At 28.7% G+C, this 22,822-nt stretch overlaps 1 protein-coding gene across 1 annotated transcript; it reads left to right on the top strand.

The window, feature by feature from the left end:
- The first annotated feature begins 898 nt into the window (after positions 1–898).
- On the top strand, positions 899–1,672 carry LOC107453835 (uncharacterized). The gene has a single exon (XM_016070798.2). The coding sequence runs from the start codon at positions 899–901 to the stop codon at positions 1,670–1,672; it is 774 nt and encodes a 257-aa protein (XP_015926284.2).
- The last annotated feature ends 21,150 nt before the right edge of the window (positions 1,673–22,822 follow it).

Raw genomic sequence — 22,822 nt, 5'->3', positions numbered from 1 at the left:
TGTTTAGAAATAGCACCAGGAGTTATGAAAATTTATAATGTCTTGTAAAAATTTATAATGTTGTTTGAAAAAATGCAAAATGAAATTGAAATTGTACTAAATAAATAGTTTTTATACCTTGGTTTAAGGTATCATAATAAAAATACCAAATTTACCAGATTTTATCACATATTATAAAACTATAATTCATTCTTAATATTATCAAACTTTTACCAAGGGGTTTCGTTAAAGCTTTTGAACCAGAAATACTGTAAATTTCACCTTTTTCTTGTAGTTTTGACAATACTTTTATTTCTCAGTGCATGATATTTCTACTTAGATATCAAAAAGGTTTCTATTTTTTTTAAGTAGTGCAAAATTAAATAAAAATTGCTTAAATTATTGAAAACAGTGCTTTGATAATAATCTGAAGATGCGTAATGATTCCTCATATCTCTATTGCCGCACATAACATTCACAACATAACTCACACATAATATGAAATAGAATCCTATTTTTGTCCAAGTACAATAGTAATTTTTATTACAAAGTACAATAGTAAAATAATAATTTTTTTATAAAATGAAATCCGTAAATTAAAATAAATGTCGATGGAAAAGATAACGATATAAAACAAATATAACGATAAAAAATAAATAACGATCTAAATTTTCTAAAAACTATTTTAGATTAATAGAAAAATTTAGTTAATTTCGTAAACATTCAAAAGAAAAAATTTGGTTGTCCAATCACATTAAATAATGATATTTATTAATCCCGTGTCATGCACTACCTCTTTTGAAACCTAAAAACCCCTTGGAAATAACAAATGTTAAAATAAACTTGAATCTTGTGAAAACTGTCCATGGTAAAAAAGATGTTGCTCCAATTATTCTAAAAATTCTTGCCCTGGAGACAAATGGCGATTAGATACCCAGTCGACGATTGGCTACATGTTTTTAGCGATGGTTCTCAATTTGACTGCCATTTTAATGTAGGGGCTGGTGTCTTTTCGGAGCTTTTCTCTTTCTACGTACCAGCAGGATACATTGGCACCGCCTTTGATGGAGAAGTAGTGACCTTGAGTACGGCCTTACAGCAGCTACTGGCCCTCCAACACAAATTTGAAAATGCAGTTCTCTTCTCGGACTCACAAGCGACCATACAATCATTTAGCTCATATGAACGTCCCTTGACACCTGAGATTTCCCGATGTCAAGATCTCTTGAGGTCTTTATTTTTGAGGGGAAAACGAATATTCCTCCAGTGGGTGCCAGCCCATTGTGGTGTTTTGGGCAATGAGCAGGCAGATTTACTTACCAAGAAAGGTGCCAATTTGCTACAACAACCAAATACTGCAACTTCTTTTTGGAAAATCAAACTGTTCCTTAAAAATTTATGTAAAACCAACTCATTGCCAGACCTTCAGACTCGCACAGCTTTGAAAAGTTGGAGAAATGTAAGCTCTTCTTTAATTCCCGACAAACCAAGACGTGATGCAATTGAGGCCTTCCGATTATATACAGGCCACGATTGTCTTTCTGATCACTTATACCGCATAGGCCTTTCCACCACGCCTTTTTGTCCACTTTGTAAATCTGGAGAGAAATTGGGCAGGGACCACCTGCTTCTATGTGGGCCCTTCATGGACACACTGAGTCCTCAAGATATTGGGAAGCAAGAGAACTTCTAACGCAATGACTTCGGTCTTCTTTCTTTGTTATCCTACGTACATTTGTATTCGTTCTTTATCTCATCTTTCTATTTGTACCTTTCGCCTTGCCATTAGAAATAAAAAAAATAAAAAAATGATATTTATTAGCATTCTCAAAAATGGACTTATTTTTAACATGTTATTTTGAATGATATAAATGTGTTGAAATAAAGTAAAAACCAATTTTCCGTATGATTTTAAATAAAAATCTGTATCCGAAACTTTGTCTATAAATTGAAAAAAGAACAAACAATTTATATGAAACTAAATATTTATCATTTACCTAATGTCAAGCAGTTCTTTAGAATTCTAAAAATCTTTAAATATAGTTGTTAAAAAATATTATACACTTTTATAGTTAATATAGCGCGTAAAAAAAAATTACTTTTAAGACTTTAATTTTCATTAATCTACCGCTATATAATCTTAGAATAAATAAACACTAGGCAGCACCTTCTTTTTAGCATAATGAATTATTTCATGAAACGAATAAAAAAACATTTATTTAAAACACACGGCTACACGCTCAAATATAAGCATTTTCCGAATAAATTAATTCTATTAAAACTGTAATTACTGTTCTAAAATTTATCGTTTTTGTCAGCGGCCGTTTGAAGAAAAGTATATATTTTCAAAAGAGATAAGTATATCTTTTCAAAAGTTTCTATGCGGTTTATTTTTTTATTTATTTTTTGAATAAAATTACCTTTTAAGGTTTTTGCTCAAATAAGAAAAGAAATAGAATTTTTACAAATGATTCTCTCTATCACTAATTTTCACACATTCAAGTTGTTTTAAAATATTTCATTTAATATTTTTTTCCCTACTAGTTAATAAAAAGATTACAGAAAATACGATTCATTGAATTGTTTCAAGCATTCATTTAAAGGGAGAAACCGCTGTCATTGTTTAAATATAAACTTCTTTTTCTAAGTAATTTATCAATCGTGAAAAAAGTAAAGCAGACATATTAGATTATTTTTAACAATATTCATTTTGTTTCAAACTTGATTTAAAACAGTTAAGAAAGAAAATCTACGAAACTAAGTACAGAAAATATGGTCGCTGATGAAAAAAATCTTTCTGAAGAATTTCTATTAAATTTCCATCGAACTTCGATTCGATTTCATTAAAAAATTAACAGCATAACTATTTATGATGTTGTTATCATTTTATTAATTTTTTGTAAACAAAATTGCAGCATATTGAAGAAATTATATGAAAACAATCTCAGCAAATATGGAAGTTGAGGAAAAAATTTTCTATAAAAACGTTTCTCAAAGATTAGTATTTCTATTAAATTTCTATTGCATTTCTATCAGATTTAATTAAAACTTTTATAACATGACTGCAATTCTATTTTCATTTCATGAATTTTCAAACAAAATTGGAGTATGTTTGAGAAATTCTGCAAAACTACGCTCAGCAAATATATCGTTGCCGAAAAAATTCTCAAAGATGGGTATTTCTATCCGATGTAATTAAAAATTTAACAGCATGACTATTAATGATGTCCTTTTCATTTAATAAATTTTTTTATACACAATTACAGCATAAATGTAATCAGAAAGGTTGGCCTTAATTTCATTAATTACAAATCTATTAATGGAGTAAAATAGCTTCCTTCAGACTTCAAGTACGATAGTAATATACGCATTGTTCAAATTAAAGTAAATGGTTGAAAAATTGAACGACAGTTAGCGTGTCCGTTATAATTAATACGCGCTTTTACGAAAAATATTAACTTCGAATGTGTATACATTTACATTCAGTAAAAAGAAAAACAAAAGTCAATCTTTTGAAAATGTTTTAGTGATTTTTCTCTTAATATCAATGAATAATTTAATGAACCTTTCAATATCAGTCATCAGTCAATTGTTAAAATCAATCAAATTTAGAGCAGGTATTAATGATCAAATTTAGTTGAAAACATATTAAAATATCCTTTTTTTCAATATATGATTATAAAAATACAATTAAAGTAATTTTCTTAGCCTATACACTTTTGAAAATCTTGATAAAAGACTAAGTTGCTTTCCAATTCTTTAATTAAGTATGGAACTAAATATTTAAATGTGAAAACTAATTTCTCCCCTAAAAAAGATAATAAAAACATTAAATAAGAATGCTCAATACGAAAAGCAAACTTTTGTTAAAATGGAAGAATATATATTGCTTGAAATTATTTTCGAATAAAACTTAATTATTTATTTATTCATAGAAATGAACAATTAACCTTGTTAGACCTAACCTTCAAATAATAGAAAAAAATCATTTTTTTACTTAATATGTAACTTAGAAGAAAGTAAACTCATAAATGTAATAAAATAATTTTTTTAAAATAAATCATTTCATAAAACTTAATAAATTTTGATATTTTTAATTATTACATACAAAATTATAGATTTTAACTCGCAACTTTTTTTTATTGAAGGATATTTTTGTAGTTTAATTTTTCACATTTTGGTTCAAAAACATTTTCACTAGGCATGGACAATGATATATTATATGCCATAAAACTGCCTAAAAGGTAATTTGAATCGAAATTCTTATCTTTCTTATAACCTTTCATTGTAATTAAAAACTCCGACCTACAAGTGAAAATTCAATTATATTTTTACGCAGACAAATGCTTCTTAAAGGTTTTAATTTTACAGAAAATTCTTTTTTCTAAATTCCTTTAAAAATATTTCAACTTGTACTGTTACTTTTAAAAGTATTAAACATAGAGTATTTTATTCTACACAAAATCAATTTATCTTTTGTTTAGTATTGATTAATTTTTTAGAAGTATTTCCTTTTGAAGAAATTGTAAGGTTAACCAAAGGATAAGAAAACTTATTGGAAATCAATGTCTTATGGAGCACTTCTTAAAAAACGCATTCTGTTAGAAAAATATTGGTAACATCCGTTTTCGTTGAATGCGTAAGCATGCAAATCACATAGTGTTGAAGCATAATTCTTTGAGGGGTTAAACGAAACATACTTTTATTTTCCCAAATATTTTTTATGATCTGCTATAATTTTATATTTTTAAAACACTATTTGTGCAAACTAACATTTGAGATTACTCCAAAGCACAAATTTAAACTCATATAATTAAAATAAGAGTACTGTCAGCAAAATAGGCGATTTTTTCTATACAGTATAATAAATTTCGGACTAGTACTTTTTACCGCAGAATATATTTTTTACCAGAACGAGTTACAAAATGAAAATCTGATGAACCGTAATTTTTAAATCACTGAATCTCTAATTAAATATATATTACTGTAAAATTTAAGGTATAATATTATGCGGAAAAAATGGAATTAACGGTTAAATGAATTTTAATGATGATGCACCCAAAGTTCCGGTACTTGATACCGTAATTTGATTCGAAATTTTTTACAGCGTAGTGATTGGGTTTTCAAGTATTGGTATACAATTTCTGCTGTCTAAACTAAAAAAAGACTAATTAATTTCAATAAAGAAAATTTTAAGTTACGGAATAAGATACGAAAAAGTTTTTTTCTGAACATTCTTAAAAATATATTCGCAATATTTTATTCACCGACCTGTGGGAGCAAGTTTTGGTCCTCTTAATATGGTGCCCCTGTGAGAATGGTCAAAACAACTGCCCTATTGATACCTCAATGCGAGTGTCAATAGGGTGGGCATCGGAAAATTTTATTTCAGGACAGCGGTGAAGTTGAAAAGTTTTAGGTTAATGTCAATTTCGCTTTTTTGCGTATTTAAACATGCCTATAGAAGTAAGTATAGTAAGTGAACCAAAGAATTATTCACAGAAAAAAAAGTTTCAATTCTTACAACTCCTGATTTTACTATTGGGACCACATTTTAAAATTCAAAACTTTAAGTCTGAGCCGTAAGGGCCCAAGGGATAGAGAATTCGCCTTCCAGTGGGTTTTTATCCCAGAGATGGCTGGTTGATAAGAATTCCGCATCCGTTGTGCATCAACCACAGTGCCCCTTGCCGTCAGGCTAATCGTGGGGCATTTTCATGGTTTTCTTCCGAATGTGAGGCAAATGCGGGTTTAGTTCCATCAGAAAGTCCTCCACGAAAACAAATTTCTCCAAATACTTGATCCAGGAGTTCCCTTGTGTTCTGGATTGTGTTTAAAATTATAAGGCTACGGAAACACTAGCAGTGGTAAACCTGAAAAATTGGGTCGGCTGTTCAACGACGGCTTAAAAAAAGAAAAAACTTTAAGCCTATCAAAAAATTCATATTCATTAGGTTTAAAGATGCATGTTTATTAATATTTTTGTGTCTGATTTCGAAACTTAAAATATTGATCGTCTGTTATAACTAATTAGCATATTTAAATTTAGACCCTCACCCCATTAAGATTACATATCATTACTTAAGAATACTATAATTAAATCAAAACTAATTTAGATGTTTTTATTCAATTGATTATTTTTTTTAAAAATTTTTCTACTCTGAACATTGTTTGAATGAAAAAAAGTCTCGCAATTTTTAACGGGAATGTTTCAAATGCAAAGTTTTAAGTCAAACAGACTTCGTAACTGATATAAAGGAAGAATGGATAAGATGCTTCTGTATTTTTAGAAATACTTTTCATCACGAGGCAATTACTAAGTTTAAACAAATCAGTAACAATGCCCACTTTACAAAAAACACATAATAAGTATGAAAAAAAGAAGAAAAAAAAACATTTTCATTAAAATAATAAATTTTTCTACTAACCCTACAATGACTGATTATAAGCTTACAACATTTAACAATATTTATGCGTGGCGTATGTAAACTGATTGAATATTTTAGGTAGATCTTTGTTATAAATATTTTTAAACCTTAAAAGAATTTGGGAGAAATGTGATGATATAAAAGTTGTTTATTATTATAAAATATTGATAAATTTATGATAATTATTAGACGATATGAATTCTCGGGTGCAAAAAAAGATGACAGAAATTGATGCGCGGTGAAAAAAATTCTAGTAAAATTACCGTACTGCATGGCAATAGCATTTCTAGTAAAAAAAAACTCATAATTCTGGTTAGTAAAGCTTAAACATGGGTGATTCTCTTTAAACATGACAATTCGGACCAAAAAGTTTCTTCAAAAGTCTTCAAAATAATCTAAAATGTTTTTAGTATACTTCTTTAGTTACACTTATTAATATCTTACAGACAGCAGTGTAGTTTATTGTAATTTGCTCCAGAAAAAGAATAAAATAGAAATTCCCCAAATCTTGAATGCCAGGAAAATGACATATTAGCTCTGAAGTTTAAAAAACAGTCATTTTAAGTTAATAGTAAGTAACTCAACTTAAGCCTTTATGTTAGATGGACCATAAATTGCTTCAAATTAATTCAGTAGAAGGAATCAAATTTTTTTTCTGTTTCTGATATGTACAGAATAAAATTGCGTATAACAATCAATCATTAAATAAATAAATAACTTTGATTACATCCAAGCATATTACAATCATACATAAACTTGTATTAAGTTAATATTTGCTTTCCCTCCTTACAGTATTAGCAGTTAAAAAAATTCTGGTAACACTTCAATGTCCTGGCATTCATAAGCCATGAGAATGACAGCCAGGATAATGACAAATTCGCCATTTTATAGCATATAACTTCACTTTAATTTAAATTTTGGCCTAAGACGTTTATATTTTGCAGAAAACAACAGGATTTCTTAAAATAACTCAGATAAATCTATATAGTTTATGTTATTAATGATTTCAAGAAACCAGGAAAATGATAACTCAAAAACCTACTCACCATGAAAAATTTTTTGAAATAGATTTTGAATCATAAAATTGCTTCATTATTCATGCAACACGACATGTTCATATGGGAGGGTATCTAATCAATCTATTAACATAAGATATTGATTGCTGGCTCTACCTATTTTGGTTATAAACCACTAAATAAAAGTAGTCAGAAAAATGACATATTTTCTTGGGACAAACAAATTATTGACAGAAAAAATTAATTTAGGCGAAGTTTTTGTGAACAATATCCTCTGCATGTATTCCAGAAATGCTTACACTGGTGGAGATAAAAAAATTAGATATTGAAAAATTTAGGGGAAGTTTTGAAGCTANGAAAATGTTTCTTCGCTTTTCGTCTGTAAGAGTAAAAGGACATCAATAAAGACATAAAAATTGAAGAAAAAAAATAAAACTTAACATACATAAATAAGTTTTTAAGCAATTACTACGATCCACCGACTTCAAAGAATATATGTACAAGGCCGTATATGTATATATAAGGCCATGTATATGGGTGATTCTTTTTGAACATGACAATTCAGACCAAACAATTTCTTCAAATTTAAAGTCTAAAATAATCTGAAAAATTTTTTTTTTTACTTCTTTAGTTACACTTATTAATATCTTACAGACAGCAGTGTAGTTTATTGACATTTGCTCGAGAAAATAAAATAGAAATTCACCAAATCTTGAATGCCAGGAAAATGACATATTAGCCTAGACGTTTAAAAAACAGTCATTTTAAGTTAATAGTAAGTAACTCAATTTGAGCCTTTATGGTAAATGGACCATAAATTGCTTTAATTAGTTCTTTTTATCCACAGTAGAAAGAATAAAAATTGTTTTGTTGCTGATATGTGCAGAATAAAATTGTGTATAATGATCAATCATTAAATAAATAAATAACTTTGATTACATCCAAACATATTACAATAATGCCTAAACTTGGTATTAGGTTAATATTTGCTTTCCCTCCTTACAGTATTAGCAGTTAAAAAAAATTCTGGTAACACTTCAATGTCTTGGCATTCATAAGCCATGAGAATGACAGCCAGGATAATGACAAATTCGTAATCTTATATCATATCACTTTACTTTTATTTAATATTTCGGCCTAAGAAGTTTATATTTTGCAGAAAACAACAGGATTTCTTAAAATAACTCAGATAAATCTGCAGATAAATCTATTAATGATTTCAAAAATCCAGGAAAATGACAACACAAAATCCTACTCTACTTGAAAAACTTTTTGAAATAGATTTTGAACCAGAAAATTGCTTCATTATTCATGCAACAAGACATGTTCATAAAGGAGGGAATATAATCAATCTATTAACATAAGATATTGATTGCTGGCTCTATCTATTTTGGTTACAAACCACTAAATAAAAGTAGTCAGGAAAATGACATAATTTCTTGGGACAAACAAATTATTGACAGAAAAATTTAATTCAAGCGAAGTTTTTGTGAATAATATCCTCTGCATGTATTCCAGAAATGCTTACACCGATTGAGATAAAAAAATTAGATATTGAAAAATTTATGGGAAGTTTTGAAGCTAGTTTTTATTGGAAACATTGTTTGGGACATGCCAGAAACCTGAAATTTTGAAGTTCAATTAAATTTTTTAACTATACAAAACAGTAAATGCTAGTGTAAAGTCATTTTAAAATGCTAGCAATGCTTATTTATTAATTTTTTTTAAAAAAGTTCTTTTAGTATTATAGAATTAGATCTTGGAGCAAGGGACAGTGAATTGTCATATTTCGGGAGAATCACCCTTATACGGTATTTAAACCATTTGGTAATTTTTACAGTACATATGGTAACGATTTACTGGAAATTCGGGTTTTCAAAATTATAGTTCCTATTACCACAAACTTGAAAAGTAAAAACCATTTAAATTCTACCGAAAATTAAAAAAAGTGAATTCAACCGAATAAATAGTTTTACGTCATTCTCTAAAGTATCATGATAAAATTACCGAACTCTACAACAATAACCAAATTATCGCAAGTTATAGAACGATATTTTATTGCTTATTTCACCAAATTCATTAGCAAAGCACTACAATAAGAATTACAGAGCAATTTGGTTCCCCATATTCCGGTGGCTTTGACCATACTTTTTTCTCAGTCATTAACTATTTGACAAAAAGATATCTATTAAATAGTCACATTTAATTTATATGTTAGATATCACACAATTTTCGGAGTTTATAGACGAAAATATATTTAAAAACGATTTATCTGAATATTTCTATTAACCGAAGTATGTCGAGTCTCAATTATTTCAGATAATAGAGATAATTCTATATTTGCATGTATATATGAAGTAGATTTAGTACTAACAATCTACCTAATGATCAAAATGCATTTAGTTTCAGTACTACGATTAGATGCTTAATAAATTTTTGACCACTCTTGGTTAAATAATGTTCAAGTATTAGAAATAGAGTCAATGAGTTTGAGACCATTACAGATCGTGACACTAAATTTCCTGTTTGAATTGCCCCGTCCATATTTAATAGATTACAAGTGATTGCGTGGACACGAATTTCCCTTCTTTATCTAATTTTAGGATTATTATTGGAATAGATATTAAGTTGATACTTAACATTCGAGACTAATATATTCCAATTTAATACTAATTTAAGCGTATAATAGTGAAGATCAGATTAACCATAAAGAGTGATATACTGCATATCAAAATTATGGCCCTTACTATTACACATTTAGTATAAATATAAAATAAAATGTAAGTTTAACAGAATAAATGGTTTTTATATGATACATTTTGGCATCATAATAAAATTATCAAATTTTACCTCACTTATGACTCAATTTGATTCAATTATATGAGGGTGAAAACTTCAAAATTAGTGCTTTTATAAAATTAAATTGGAAGATTAGTTTAAAAATCATTTAGCTGTGGGTGGCCTGGATTAAGCTCAGGGAGAAAAAAAATTCTGTTAGAATTACCGTTCCTTATAGTAAGGACATTAGTGGTAAAAAAGGAAAATATAATTCTTATTAAATAAACCAACACATAAGGTATTTAATCCATTCATTTAGAGCTTTTTCCGCTGGTGTTCCAGAAGTTCTGGTTTTAAAAAATATAGTTCTTATTATTGAAAATTCAGTAAAAAATAGTAAAGTAAGAAGTAAATTCAGCCAAATTAATGTTTTTTTATGCCATGCTCTAAGGTATCATGATATAATTACCGAATTCTATCACATTGAATAATTTTTATCATATACTTTAAAAGCATATTTTATTTTTTATTTTTCGAAAAGTTATTACCAAACTTGCGCTTTTTAGTGTTTCCATAGATCCAGAAACACTTTAAAGTTTTTCATAATGTGGTAATTTTTACCATTTTTTTATCTCAGTGAAGATAGAAGGACATAGAAATCGATGTTAAGATTTCCAATCTACAAACGTCTTAGAAATCTCTGAATAGATTGACTTTGACCTTTACTTTAGGGATCTAACATTAGATAAAAAAGCAATGACTCACATAAGTGTTCTTTGTACTAAAAGAAATAAGATTCAAAGGAAATTTTGTGAGGCTGGCATCACTAACTTCTATTATGAAAATTTAATTAATTATGTTTAAACCTAGTTTCAAACAAGCATCAGAAAAATATTTTCTATTTTTTAAGGAGATTCTTACTATGTTTTTATTTTTTCTTTATTTACAACAGAATAATAGCAATTTTATGCATTTTAATAACCAGAAAAATATTAATAAAAATTAATGATTCGTTTGCCTTAACTGAATTGCTAAAAAGGTTAAATTTTTTATGTGATGCAGAAAGTTTTTGTTAATATTTTGATAATTTTTATTCTCTTGTTAGTTCTTTTAAATTAAAATTTTTAGTAAGAAAAACACAAAACCCAAGTAAGTTACTATAGTTGTTTAGAATCTATTCTGTGTTTATAATAAAAACACTGTATTTCTTGAATTTCGTGTTGAAAAAAACATGAAATTGCTGCTATTTTGCTGCTTAGAATTTATTCTATGTTTATAAAAAAAACTTGTTTTCTACTTTAAACTACAAAAAGTAATAAATTGCATTTGTAAATTAAATTAATAAACTGTCCATCATTGATAGATTTGGTTTGAAAAGAAATAACACTTATGAATGGTTTAAAAAGTTATTTTTTTGTATTGTTCTGTTTTCGGATGATTTTTTATGGTTATAATTTTTATTGACTAATATGTGATATAAAAATTAATATCAGAATATGAAAGGCAACATCGAGTATATATTAAACGGCAGCTTATTCAATAACATAACATAATTTTGGGACAACTAAACATCTTGGAGGATCTCAAAAAATTCCGCAAAAATTGAATTTTACTTCATTTGTTTAGTAAAAAGTTACCGATGAAGAGAAAGACTCTTCAATTTTATTAAAAAAGACGTTTAACAGAAAAATATCTATTTATTATTCGAAAAATATTTTCACCATTGTTGAATACTTCCTTTGGTCATGTAGTTTCGTATTTGGCAACGAAGCTCAACTACATTTATGCAAAATTGTCTCTAAAAATTTCGGCAGAAGAGTGCGCTTACACTAGCAAAAAACACGGTGTACTTATGTCCGATATGCCATCTCATACGCAATCCAATAATGTATGATTGATGAGTCAACAGAATATTCACTGTTTTTAATTCAAAACTTGCGTTTTTTATTGAAATTTCTCTTTAATAAACTTTCTGGAAATCCTTTATTAAGGTCAGTAATATTATTTGTTTTCCTATTTTACTCTTAAATGTCTCTCATTTTGCTCTTACTTCGTATTTCAGGGGTGGTTAAGATTTGATGTTTGTTTAATACGAAAATGAATTTTTGCAACAGATCAACTGTTAACGTCTTTATGAATCTTAATTATGAAGTGAAAAATACTTGAAATTACTGGATTAGTTTAGTGCGTAGTGGAAAATGCCAAGCAAGCATAATTGAAGACTAATCTTTGAACTTGCAAAAGAAGGTTTGCTATGCAAGAAAAAAAATTAAACAGTGCATAAATTTCTGGAAAACAAAATCAACGAGAGTATTCTCCTCTCCATAGACTCGGAAGTCTTGGAAATGGGCAACTGTTTTCGAGTGCTAGAAACACGTTAACTGTTATTTCCAATTTGTATATTTTTGAAGCGAATGACGATTTCAATCAAGTAATATTTTACCGCTTCAGTTTCTTGGGATTATTTATCTAGTGATCTCGGTCTCTCTTATATGAACAAGCATACATCCTGTATGCAATCAGAAGCACTTGTGTCCCTCAGTGGTCTGATCATTAAGACACTGTTCCCAGCGGATCACAGAAGTCAAGCATCACTGGCTGTGGTCAGTGTGTGGGTGGCTGACCACTTGGATTGGATTAGTCTGCGTGGGGACCGAGGGTGTGTGGTACTGGTCCTACCGTTAAACTGTCCTACCGTAAAGTGCTCAACTTCGCATGCGGGTCGTCGAGCTACCGAAGCGGGGGTGCCATCCCCTCTGCAGAAGATCAAAATTGTGATGGCTTGTCTTCAGATCATCCTCAGGGATGTTACCCAGCTCGTCGTCAATAGCCCATTGTGTAGCTCTAGTGTGACGTAAATTAACTACAACAACAACAAGAAGCACTTGAATAATGAGGGTATTAAAAGTAATAAAAACTATACTTACATTTGGTATGTAAATTTTATTCTAAATGTCCAAATGAAAGGAAAGAAGGAAAAAAAACACCTCTACCTTTCAAAGCATAAAAACTTAAATCTGTCTCTTCTGAATCAACTCCGTCTTTATTCCTCTTCCAGCGTTCTTTTGAACTTGTGATTCGCCGTTTTTCTTACTCGAACCACGTTCCTTTAAACTTGGCAAAAATGCTTCATGCGAAGAAATGGGCGGGTTTTTAAAGCAATTTTAGGAAATCAATAATAGAAATACAATCCAATGTTCAAAAAAAAAAAAAAAAAATGAAAAGTAGAACACTTTGAATAACTTTTGATGCGATTGGGTTTTCACTTATATTAGGTCTCAATCTTAATGGTTCAAGCGGTAGACCTGAAGTATGCTAATTAATTAGAGGAGATGATATTTTATGTTGCGAAATTAGACACCAAACGTACTTTTTCTCAATGACCATATTTTTTTCCAACCGATTTGGACGCCATTCCATTTAAAATATCCATCCCCTCTGCAGAGGATCAAAATTGAGATCGTGACACTAAATTTCCTGNGCCGCCAACTCATCTTTTGAGTCTTTGGCCGATTGTATGATGATCCGATATTTATATTTGTATATTCAATTAGAATTTTAGATTTAAGTTAACCATTGAAAGTAATAATAAATGTGTTCCAGTTTATTTGTGTACGTCATGATTTTTAGCAAACTCTGCTTTGTGAGTTAAATCCACAAAATGAACTACAACAACTACAATAACCTTTTAAAATATGGGAAGTAGCCACAATCTGAAAAATATGCTCCTAATACTTGGTCAAGAGAGCGGTCTAAAGTTCAAACCCCTTAATGTTAATTCTGCGTTTTGCATATTTCGAAATATCTCACTAAGTTTTTAAGTGAATCAAAACATTTTTGCACTCAAATCTGAAGTTCATTTTTCTGAAGATAATTCCACGTAAAAAATTATTTTAATGATTATTTAATAATTTATTTTATTTTATTTACTGATAGTCTAAAAAGTCTCGAATTGTAAGATACATTAATTTTTACATCATTTTAAAGAATATAATTTTGTACGGTACGAGCAAAATATAAAATTTGAGTGAAATAGTTCAAATCGCTCTTAAAATTCATTCAGATTCATACAGAGAAGAGGAATTTTTAATATCATTTTCTCCTTAACTATTCAATCGATTTCTTTAAAATTTCGCACTTTGTTTTATAAAATTACATTATTTGAAATAATGTAAAAATTTGTATACCTTACAGTTACTTGTATACCTTACTTTTTATGATTTTTATTGCTGTTGTTAGTTATGCTACTTGTTAGTTATGCTTATGCCAATATCAGCAAGCTTTCTCGGGAATCAAGTGAAAGTTTAAGAAAGAGGGTCCGTTTCTTGCTTTTTTAATTGCATTATCTATGACTAAGAATACGAGATCAGCAACTGTCCGTTTTATTAAATCATGCTTCATTCATTCATTCCCAGATCACAATTTTTACCTGAACCAAACGATCAATTTCCAATTTAGTACTCCAGAGGTATTGATTTGTTATGGGAACCAGGAGGATTTTGTGACCCCGTTAGATTTAACGAGCACCAGTCACCATTTTATACACTGGGATTCTTTTCCCGGGGGAATTTGAACTCCCGTTCTTACGAACACGAGTCAAACGGCTTTCTAACCAAGCTATCCCGGCTTTTCATGATTTTTAAATTAAATATTGAAAATAATAAGTAATAATCCGAAAACATTTAGTATGTATTTATCTTAGGATTAAGGAATTTAATGATTGAGTGCCAAATTTTTTTCAATAGCTTAAAAAGTTCTCGAGATATGGTAGAACACGCAAAAAGTAAAATTAAAATTATTGGATCCAAACTTTGGATTGCTCTCTTGACTATTGGGAGCAAATTTCTCAGATTTCGGTTACCCATAATATATTATGGGTATAAAATTCCTACTTTTCATGAAAGAAGTACGTATATTCAGAGAAAGTACGTTTCTATATTTGATTTTGAAAGTTAAGAAATCGCTCGCTCTAATTAATTAGCATATTTGAAGTCATCCTCCTGAACCATTAAGTTCCTAATACATACGAGTAGATCTTTAGATCAAAATTTATCCAGGATTTTCTGTTTTTTGTAATTTGTACATTAAGAACACACATTTTATATAGTGCATAAAACAATAAATGCACTTTCTTATATATATATATAAGCGAGAATTCATCTAAATTGAAATTTATTGATATTTAGTTTGAGACATATATTAAGAGTTAAAATTATTTCAGGAATATTAAAATACCTTTAGTCACTTCGTATCAAAGTAATATATTATCTATTTTTCTAAAAATGGTATAAAACAACTATATTCTCTTTGAAATAACATTTTGGTTACGGCAAAATTGCAAATGGCTTGACTGGAGTGCCGTTGTTCCATGTTTTGAGAGGTTAAGAAAAGTTCAAGCTGAGCTTTAATTACTTGCTATAGATTTATTAATTAATTTATCAATGAGCTTTGAAGTGTTTACAAAAGTAAATTGTTTTTGCTTTAATGTTTAAAATTAAATCTTTGTTGCTTTTTTTATCATTTCAAGCATCTTTGCTGAATATTTTTTCGATTTTCACAAATTGGCAACTGTCTAACAATGGGATGTTCACTTTTCTGAATTTTACTATTAAATAGAGATGTTAGGTTGTTAAGCGTTAACATTTGATTGAAAACTTTAATTTTTATTTCCTTAATTTAAGTGACTGAATTTTGCGGTTTGAATGCTTTTTTCAGGGGTATGCTATCGTTGCATTAAAATGGGCTCTACGAACCCCTGGTTGACCAAATTACTGGGGAAATAATTTTCAGAGAATCAAAAATTGAAATCCGTCGAAAAAAAGGCAAGTTTATTCAAAAAGTATGTTTTTAAGTCTGATTTCTTTCTTTAAAATACCGTCTGCATTTTCTAATTAGCATAATTGAGGTCACTTCCTCAAGCATTAAGAATGAGTCGTAGAACGTGAAAATCCGATGATTAGATCAGAAGTTATTTAGGGCAATTAATTTTTTTTCTTTTGCACACTGCATGTTACACGTCAAAGAATATGCAATTTAGCCCCCATTCACCATATAATTTAACGCACAAGGCACGCTTTTCAAGCTAAACTGTAAAGCTTCATTAATTTTCACCATTAGTGCATAAATATGCATCGAAGTAGAGCGTTTTTCCGGACAGAGTTTTTGTAGTTACTCAAGATGTTCAAATCTACAGCCAATCCATTTTTTCACTGTTAAATGAAAACTTGAAAATGACGTCAAGAGAATACACTCTATTTTCTATGTGAAAATTATGATTACTGATTGGCTTCATTCTCTGACACTCGCCAACTCCTAATGATTGCTACGAGATATTATATGGTTCGTTTTGGCAATCCAGCTCACTTCGCTTGTTTCTAAGACGAGGCCATTAGAAATGAGACAAAATCCTAATTCCTAATATTAATAAAAATATAATTAATTTGATATATTTTAGCCCTCATGCAAGCGAAAGGGAAAAATGGACAATTATTTTTTAGCAACTCCTCCTTAAAAAATCTGCGTTAATTAAGTGCCACGCAAGACACTTAGAAACAGAAATAATTGCTGAAACATAATTGCACGAGAAATATCTGCAAAAACAATTTCGACATTAGAAATGTCGATAAACAGAAACTCTTACAAAACATTTTTTTTTTTAAAACACAATTATATATTCTGTGATTTGGAGCTATCACGCTGTAACAATGTAAATGCCCCAACTTTTTCCTGTTATCGTCTTTCAGAGTTACGTTTTTGATATATGCCAGCAATGCTTTATTCTGCCTTACTGGGTAATCTTTATTATAATATGTAAATAGCGTAGCAGCACGGCTAATGTTCTTTTTTTATTTGTTACTTAATATTCATTTTTAGTAATTAGGGAGCCATAAAAGAGAACGTACTAAATGGTATGAAAGTAAAATTTTAAAATTCAATATAGAAACATAAGGAGGCAGATTACAAAATATGTTTTGGTCATATTATGTTATCCAGCTGTAACCAAGAAGACGAAAGTTGATTACAACGTAGAATAACTATTTAAAATCTATACTACGTGCTATACTATGACGATTAACAAATAACCTTAATGAAAATACTAAGTTCAGTGACAATCATGATAGCAACTCTATTTCCAAGGTTAAAACAATTGAACTCTAATAACCATTGGGTGATAATTCATTAATTATAATTTATTAACTGTAATTTATTAATTATAATTTATTAATTATAATTTATTAATTATAATTTCTTAATTATTAATTATTATTTATAATTTATTAATTATTATTTATAATTTATTAATTATAATTTATAATTTATTAATTATAATTTATAATTTATTAATTATAATTTAATAATTATAATTTATTAATTATTAATTAATATAAGTACAGACCAAAAAAAGAGTTACAGGTATTAGGGTATACAGTAATACTTCCATCACATATTTTTAAATTTTTTTCTTCTTCTAGAATAAGCTGTTCAGAGTATGACATAATACTTCATCATTTCAGCTTTTTTTAAACATAGTAAATCAACATTTAACAACTTTAATTTTGATTGATTATATTTGAAAGACAAAAAAATGCATCAAATTTCTCTATAAAAAATGCAGTTAACATCAATATGATATTATTTTTATTAAAATTAAGAGTAGGTTTATACTAGTCATTTTCAGTATTAATTAAAAGTTAATTATATTACAATGCAAATTATAATAAAATCATAAAATTTCGCAATATATATATATATATATATATATATATATATGTTACGGTGAAACACCGAAATCTGGAGAATGTCGGCATTCACCGGTGATTGTCAACATTCACGTAGTCGCTTGGTGTATGTCCAAAATATTTGCTAAATACCCTTATTTCTGACTCTCACCGGTGAATGTCAACAATCACATAGTCGCTTTGGTGAATGTCCGAAATATTTGTTATATCCAATTTTATATTAATTTATTCGTTAATATTATTATATTTATTTGATATATTTATATTTATTCTATATTTTAATACTTACTGACGATAGATTAGAAGAAACATCAGTGTTTGGAGTATCGGGCAAATATATACCGGGCAATGGCACTTGACCTTAAAAAAACATCAGTGTAGGGTATACCGGGCAGTGGCACTTAACCTTAAGAAAACATCAGTGTAGGGTATATCGGGCAGTGGCACTTAACCTTAAAAAAACATCAGTGTAGGGTTAAAATATCGAATAAATGTAATTATATCCACGAAAAAATGATTACATTAAGTGTTCAAAACAGTGGCCGGCAGCTATTTTTTAAATATTTTTAGACATTATAGCACTCGAATCAGCAGCTTTTATGCATGAATCGTGACGAAAAATTTGCATACGAGCTCTTCTTCTTCCCATAACATGTAAATAATAACTCGCAGCGCAGTAAATCGCTACAGGAATGGAGCTTTCACGTTTGCACCAAACAACTTCCCAAATGCTCCAACATCTTTGCGTTTTGTTTTCGACCATGCATTTTTTGATAAAAACTGTTTGCTTGGGTGTATACTATCAATTCCTAAAATTCGCTCATCTTTTTAGAATCACCCTGCATATATATATATTATGACTGATGAAGTAAAGTATTGTATTTCTAATAGTATCAAAACTAATTACTACTACATTACAAATTAAGAACATTTCTGCGTTCTTAATTCCTTAAGAATTGAACGTCTGCGCTAGTGCAATGGTTTATGCCACTGAATTGTCACTGCAAAAGACTGTGGTTCAATCCTCAGTGGCCCACCAAGGAGCAGATCAATATCTACCAGCTTCAGTGAGAAATAAAGGTGGCAGGTGCGTAATGCTGACCACATTATCACAATCACGCTGGTGGTCTAAAGCAATGTGTGGCGAGTTTTCAGTTTTGAACTTTATTTCATGGGTGATGCCCATTCTTTTACTAAGATGAATCCTTTGTAATTTTGAGAACAAGGTCCATTGTTTTTCCAGGGATCTATTATGTAGCAATTGTTGTTTTATGAGTAATGTTTGAAAATTTAGTTCGAATTTCATCCATCAGGAGAAAAAAAACACGCATAAAGAGAAAAAAACTTGATACGCAGATGTTCATTTAATTGTAACATACATTAAATGTGCACTCATTACATTAAATGTGCATTCATTACATTAAATAAGCATTCATACATTAAATCATACATGAAATATGCATTCCATTTCATTTTAGCATGTTCTAAACGCTTTAATGCTGTTTTGCTGTTGTGGCTTGTCCTCCAAATATCTGACGAGTTCAACATAACAAATTCTAGATTTTAATTCAGTTTAATTTGAAAGCCGTTTTAATCCTTTTCCTTAATGCACACGTCATAGAATGCAGTTATCTCTTTCAGTTCTTTTTGTAATGACCTGGTGTGGAATAATTTTTTGATAGTGACCTTTGGTTTTTAAAACCGCTCTAAAATGTATCAAGTTCCTTCATTGTACTTAAAAAGCACCATCTATAGGCTGAAAAAGTACTTATTTGTTGAAGATTTCTGTTCTTATGTTTCATGTATTAATTTCATGGACATCGACTGCGAATGGACACTTTGTTGTCTAAAACAGGATAAATTTAATTATCACCCCTGTACTGCGAATAAAATTTAAAAAAAAAACAGAACAACATGAATAACTATTGATGTAATGTTCAGTTTTTCGCGTATTAGGACACAATACATAATTTGAGGGCCTGATTTAAAATATTTTAATTAATTAAACGAAAACGTAATTTCATGTTACGAAATCAGTTATACTTTTTATTCGAATGATTCGGGTCCTTGACCCTCAAAACACGAGGGTAACGGTAGTTTGGAACATATGGTCTCAATAGTTTAGTCAGGAGAGCGGTCGAAAGTTTGGGTTCCTTAATGTTAATTAACTTTTCGCCATTTCTTAAGAATATTTTAATGAAATCGAAAAAGTTTTGCATACAATTATTAAAGTAGTTATTCAAAGATGATTTGATGCAAAAAGCAAATGTAATATTTATTTCCTATTTTTCTTATTTTTTAAGGAAGGCAAAGAAGACTTTATTATAAGGAAGATAATTTTGATATCTTTTTGAAGAATGTAATTTAAAATGGTAAAAGATAAAATTTGAGTCGAATCGATTGAATAGTTTCTGAGTAATAAGTAATCGGTATTCAAGATCGTCGTTTTGTCAGATGGAAATAAATGCCAAATTTGAAATCAAAGCAACAGTTGCCTCTTTTTTCCACTGTTTAGAAACTGTTCAGTTTCAAAAACTGATTAAAAGCAATGTAAGATTTTTTTAGAGTTTTTTCTCGATATTTTTATCTCAAAAGCTTAAAGTTAATGCCGTAATTCATGTCGCAAGTAGAATGTTTTTTTTTTGCCATTATGTTGCATGCTGTGTTTTAGTCGCAGCAACTTTTATTCCAATGTCGTTTAATACTTTTGAAAAGTATGCTGAGAAAAAAAGTATGGTCAAACTATCCCATTATGGTAAAATATACCGTATTTTCTAGCTCTAAGGGAATACCAAAATGCACGGTAATTTTCCAAAGTGCTTAGGTAATGAATTTTGGAAAAAAATGAGAATGGTATTATTACCATGTTGTTCGGTAGTAAATGTTAAAATATGTGGAACTTTTATCAAAATACCTAAGAGCATGGTTTAAAATTCAGCTAATTGGTAAAATGTACTTTTCAGCTTTCTTTTGTGTGGTGATAAGAACTATAATTTTGAAAACCAGAATTTCCGATAAAACCTTTACCATACAAACGAATAGATTACCAAATGAATGTTTTGATTACCGTTTATTTTCGTTTATTATCAGAATTATGTTGTTTTTTCCTCCCTTTTTTTTTTATCTGAAATACCATTATAATGCAAATGCGGTAATTTTACCAGAATTTCTGTTCTGTGTAAGACTAATTTAAAAGAAATAAAGCCCGCCCGTCTGCGAGTTTAAATAAAAAGAAATCTTATTTTTTATTTCGAAATTGAGATATGATTACATTTTGCATTCTCACAGCAAGCATTTTAATTTGATAAATTAGCAAACATATCTACGAAGTATTCGATTATCTAAGTGATGTTAAAAACATCACAATGCATTCTAAAGAATATCATTGAAATTATTCGTCGTTTTTATCTTCTACTAATGTAACTTTTTGCCGGTACTAAACTCGCAAAACTTCAACAAACATACCCAACTCGGAAAAAAATCAACAAACATACCCAATAACATGTTTCAAGTAAAATTAGTGTTAAAAGAGCTAAAATGACACTGATTTTAATAAATTGTGAAATATTCTACTGTCATTTGTTAGGCAAATAGTGTTTAGTAATTTTCGCAAAATTTCTAATGTTAATTAAATCATGTCACTCTGTCTCTGCAGTAATTCAGTAAAAATAAATTTGTGACGTTATTCGCGTAATTAAATGAATTTATAAAGCTTTACTTGTCAGTAATTATCTTGCTATAAGGAATATAAGATAAAGCAGGTTATTAAGGATACTAATTATTACAATATTGTAAAAAATTTAGATTTATTTGAATTTGTTTTTTTATTAATTTAAGATTTCTATAAATGTTACAGCATTTTCTTTTAATTTAGAAAGAATATAAACACGAAATCTTGAAAATCGGATTTAGATAGGAGAAAATCCTAAGTAGTATAAATGAAAATTCTTAATATAGGGGTACTGAGAAGAAAATTTTGGCAAAAAACAAAAGGCAAAAAAAAACAAATTTGTATAGTAAAAATATTTTTAATTCAAGAATAAAAAAAATCAATAAAATAAAAAAAATCAATACATAAAAAAATAAGAATTCTAGTAATAAACACTGGGATTTACGGTATTTATTATTAATAGTATTGCTCGAATATAATCGATAATTTTTTTCTTTATTTTGGTAATGGTTTTTTAAAAATTCTGGATTTATAAATTATTGTTCTTATTACCACATATTTTGCAAAAATACAATGCTGCAAAAAAAATTCAATAGAAAAAAGGTTTTTATAACATACTCAGAATAACTTTGAAATTATTCTTCACTATTCTTCAGAATGTATCATTCACATACCACTTATACCATTTATACCATAATACCATTTATTTGGTTGTCTAAAAATTTTGATGGCAATGCTTTTTACCAAATAGAATGGTATTTGTGATTGTACTTTAAATACGAACAGAAAGATTTAGATTTTTAGATTTATTATTTTTATTAAATTTTACTGATTTATTTTATTGAGTTTTATTACTTATTAAATTATTATTGTTCTTAATTAACTGTTATTATTTATAACGGTTATTATTATAATTAAGAAAGCAAGCAAAAAGGAGACTGTGGAATGTCGTTTCAAGAGTTGGCGATATTGATATACGTTCCTCGCTAGGAGCTTGGCATCCATTTGGTGTGCACTTAAATGCAAACAGGCAAACAAATATTATGGTTTTTTCTTAACTGGATTTCTGTATCTCGATTATAGTCTGGAATTTAGGTGGTAGATAATGGTTTTCGCTGTTTCTTTTTTTCTTCTATTTTAGCACAGCGAAATGAATTTATGTATGACAAATAAATGCAATCTAGTGTAACATTAAGTTCGTCAAGCAAAATG

Source organism: Parasteatoda tepidariorum, chromosome X1 (assembly GCF_043381705.1).
Source record: "Parasteatoda tepidariorum isolate YZ-2023 chromosome X1, CAS_Ptep_4.0, whole genome shotgun sequence".
NCBI classification, from domain to species: Eukaryota; Metazoa; Arthropoda; class Arachnida; order Araneae; family Theridiidae; genus Parasteatoda; species Parasteatoda tepidariorum.
Note: the sequence above shows the minus strand (reverse complement) of the source record. Positions and strands in the feature narration are given on the sequence as shown.

Coding starts and splice junctions, on each gene's coding strand:
- LOC107453835 (XM_016070798.2), top strand. CDS start 899: ATGGCGATTAGATACCCAGTCGACGATTGGCTACATGTTTTTAGCGAT.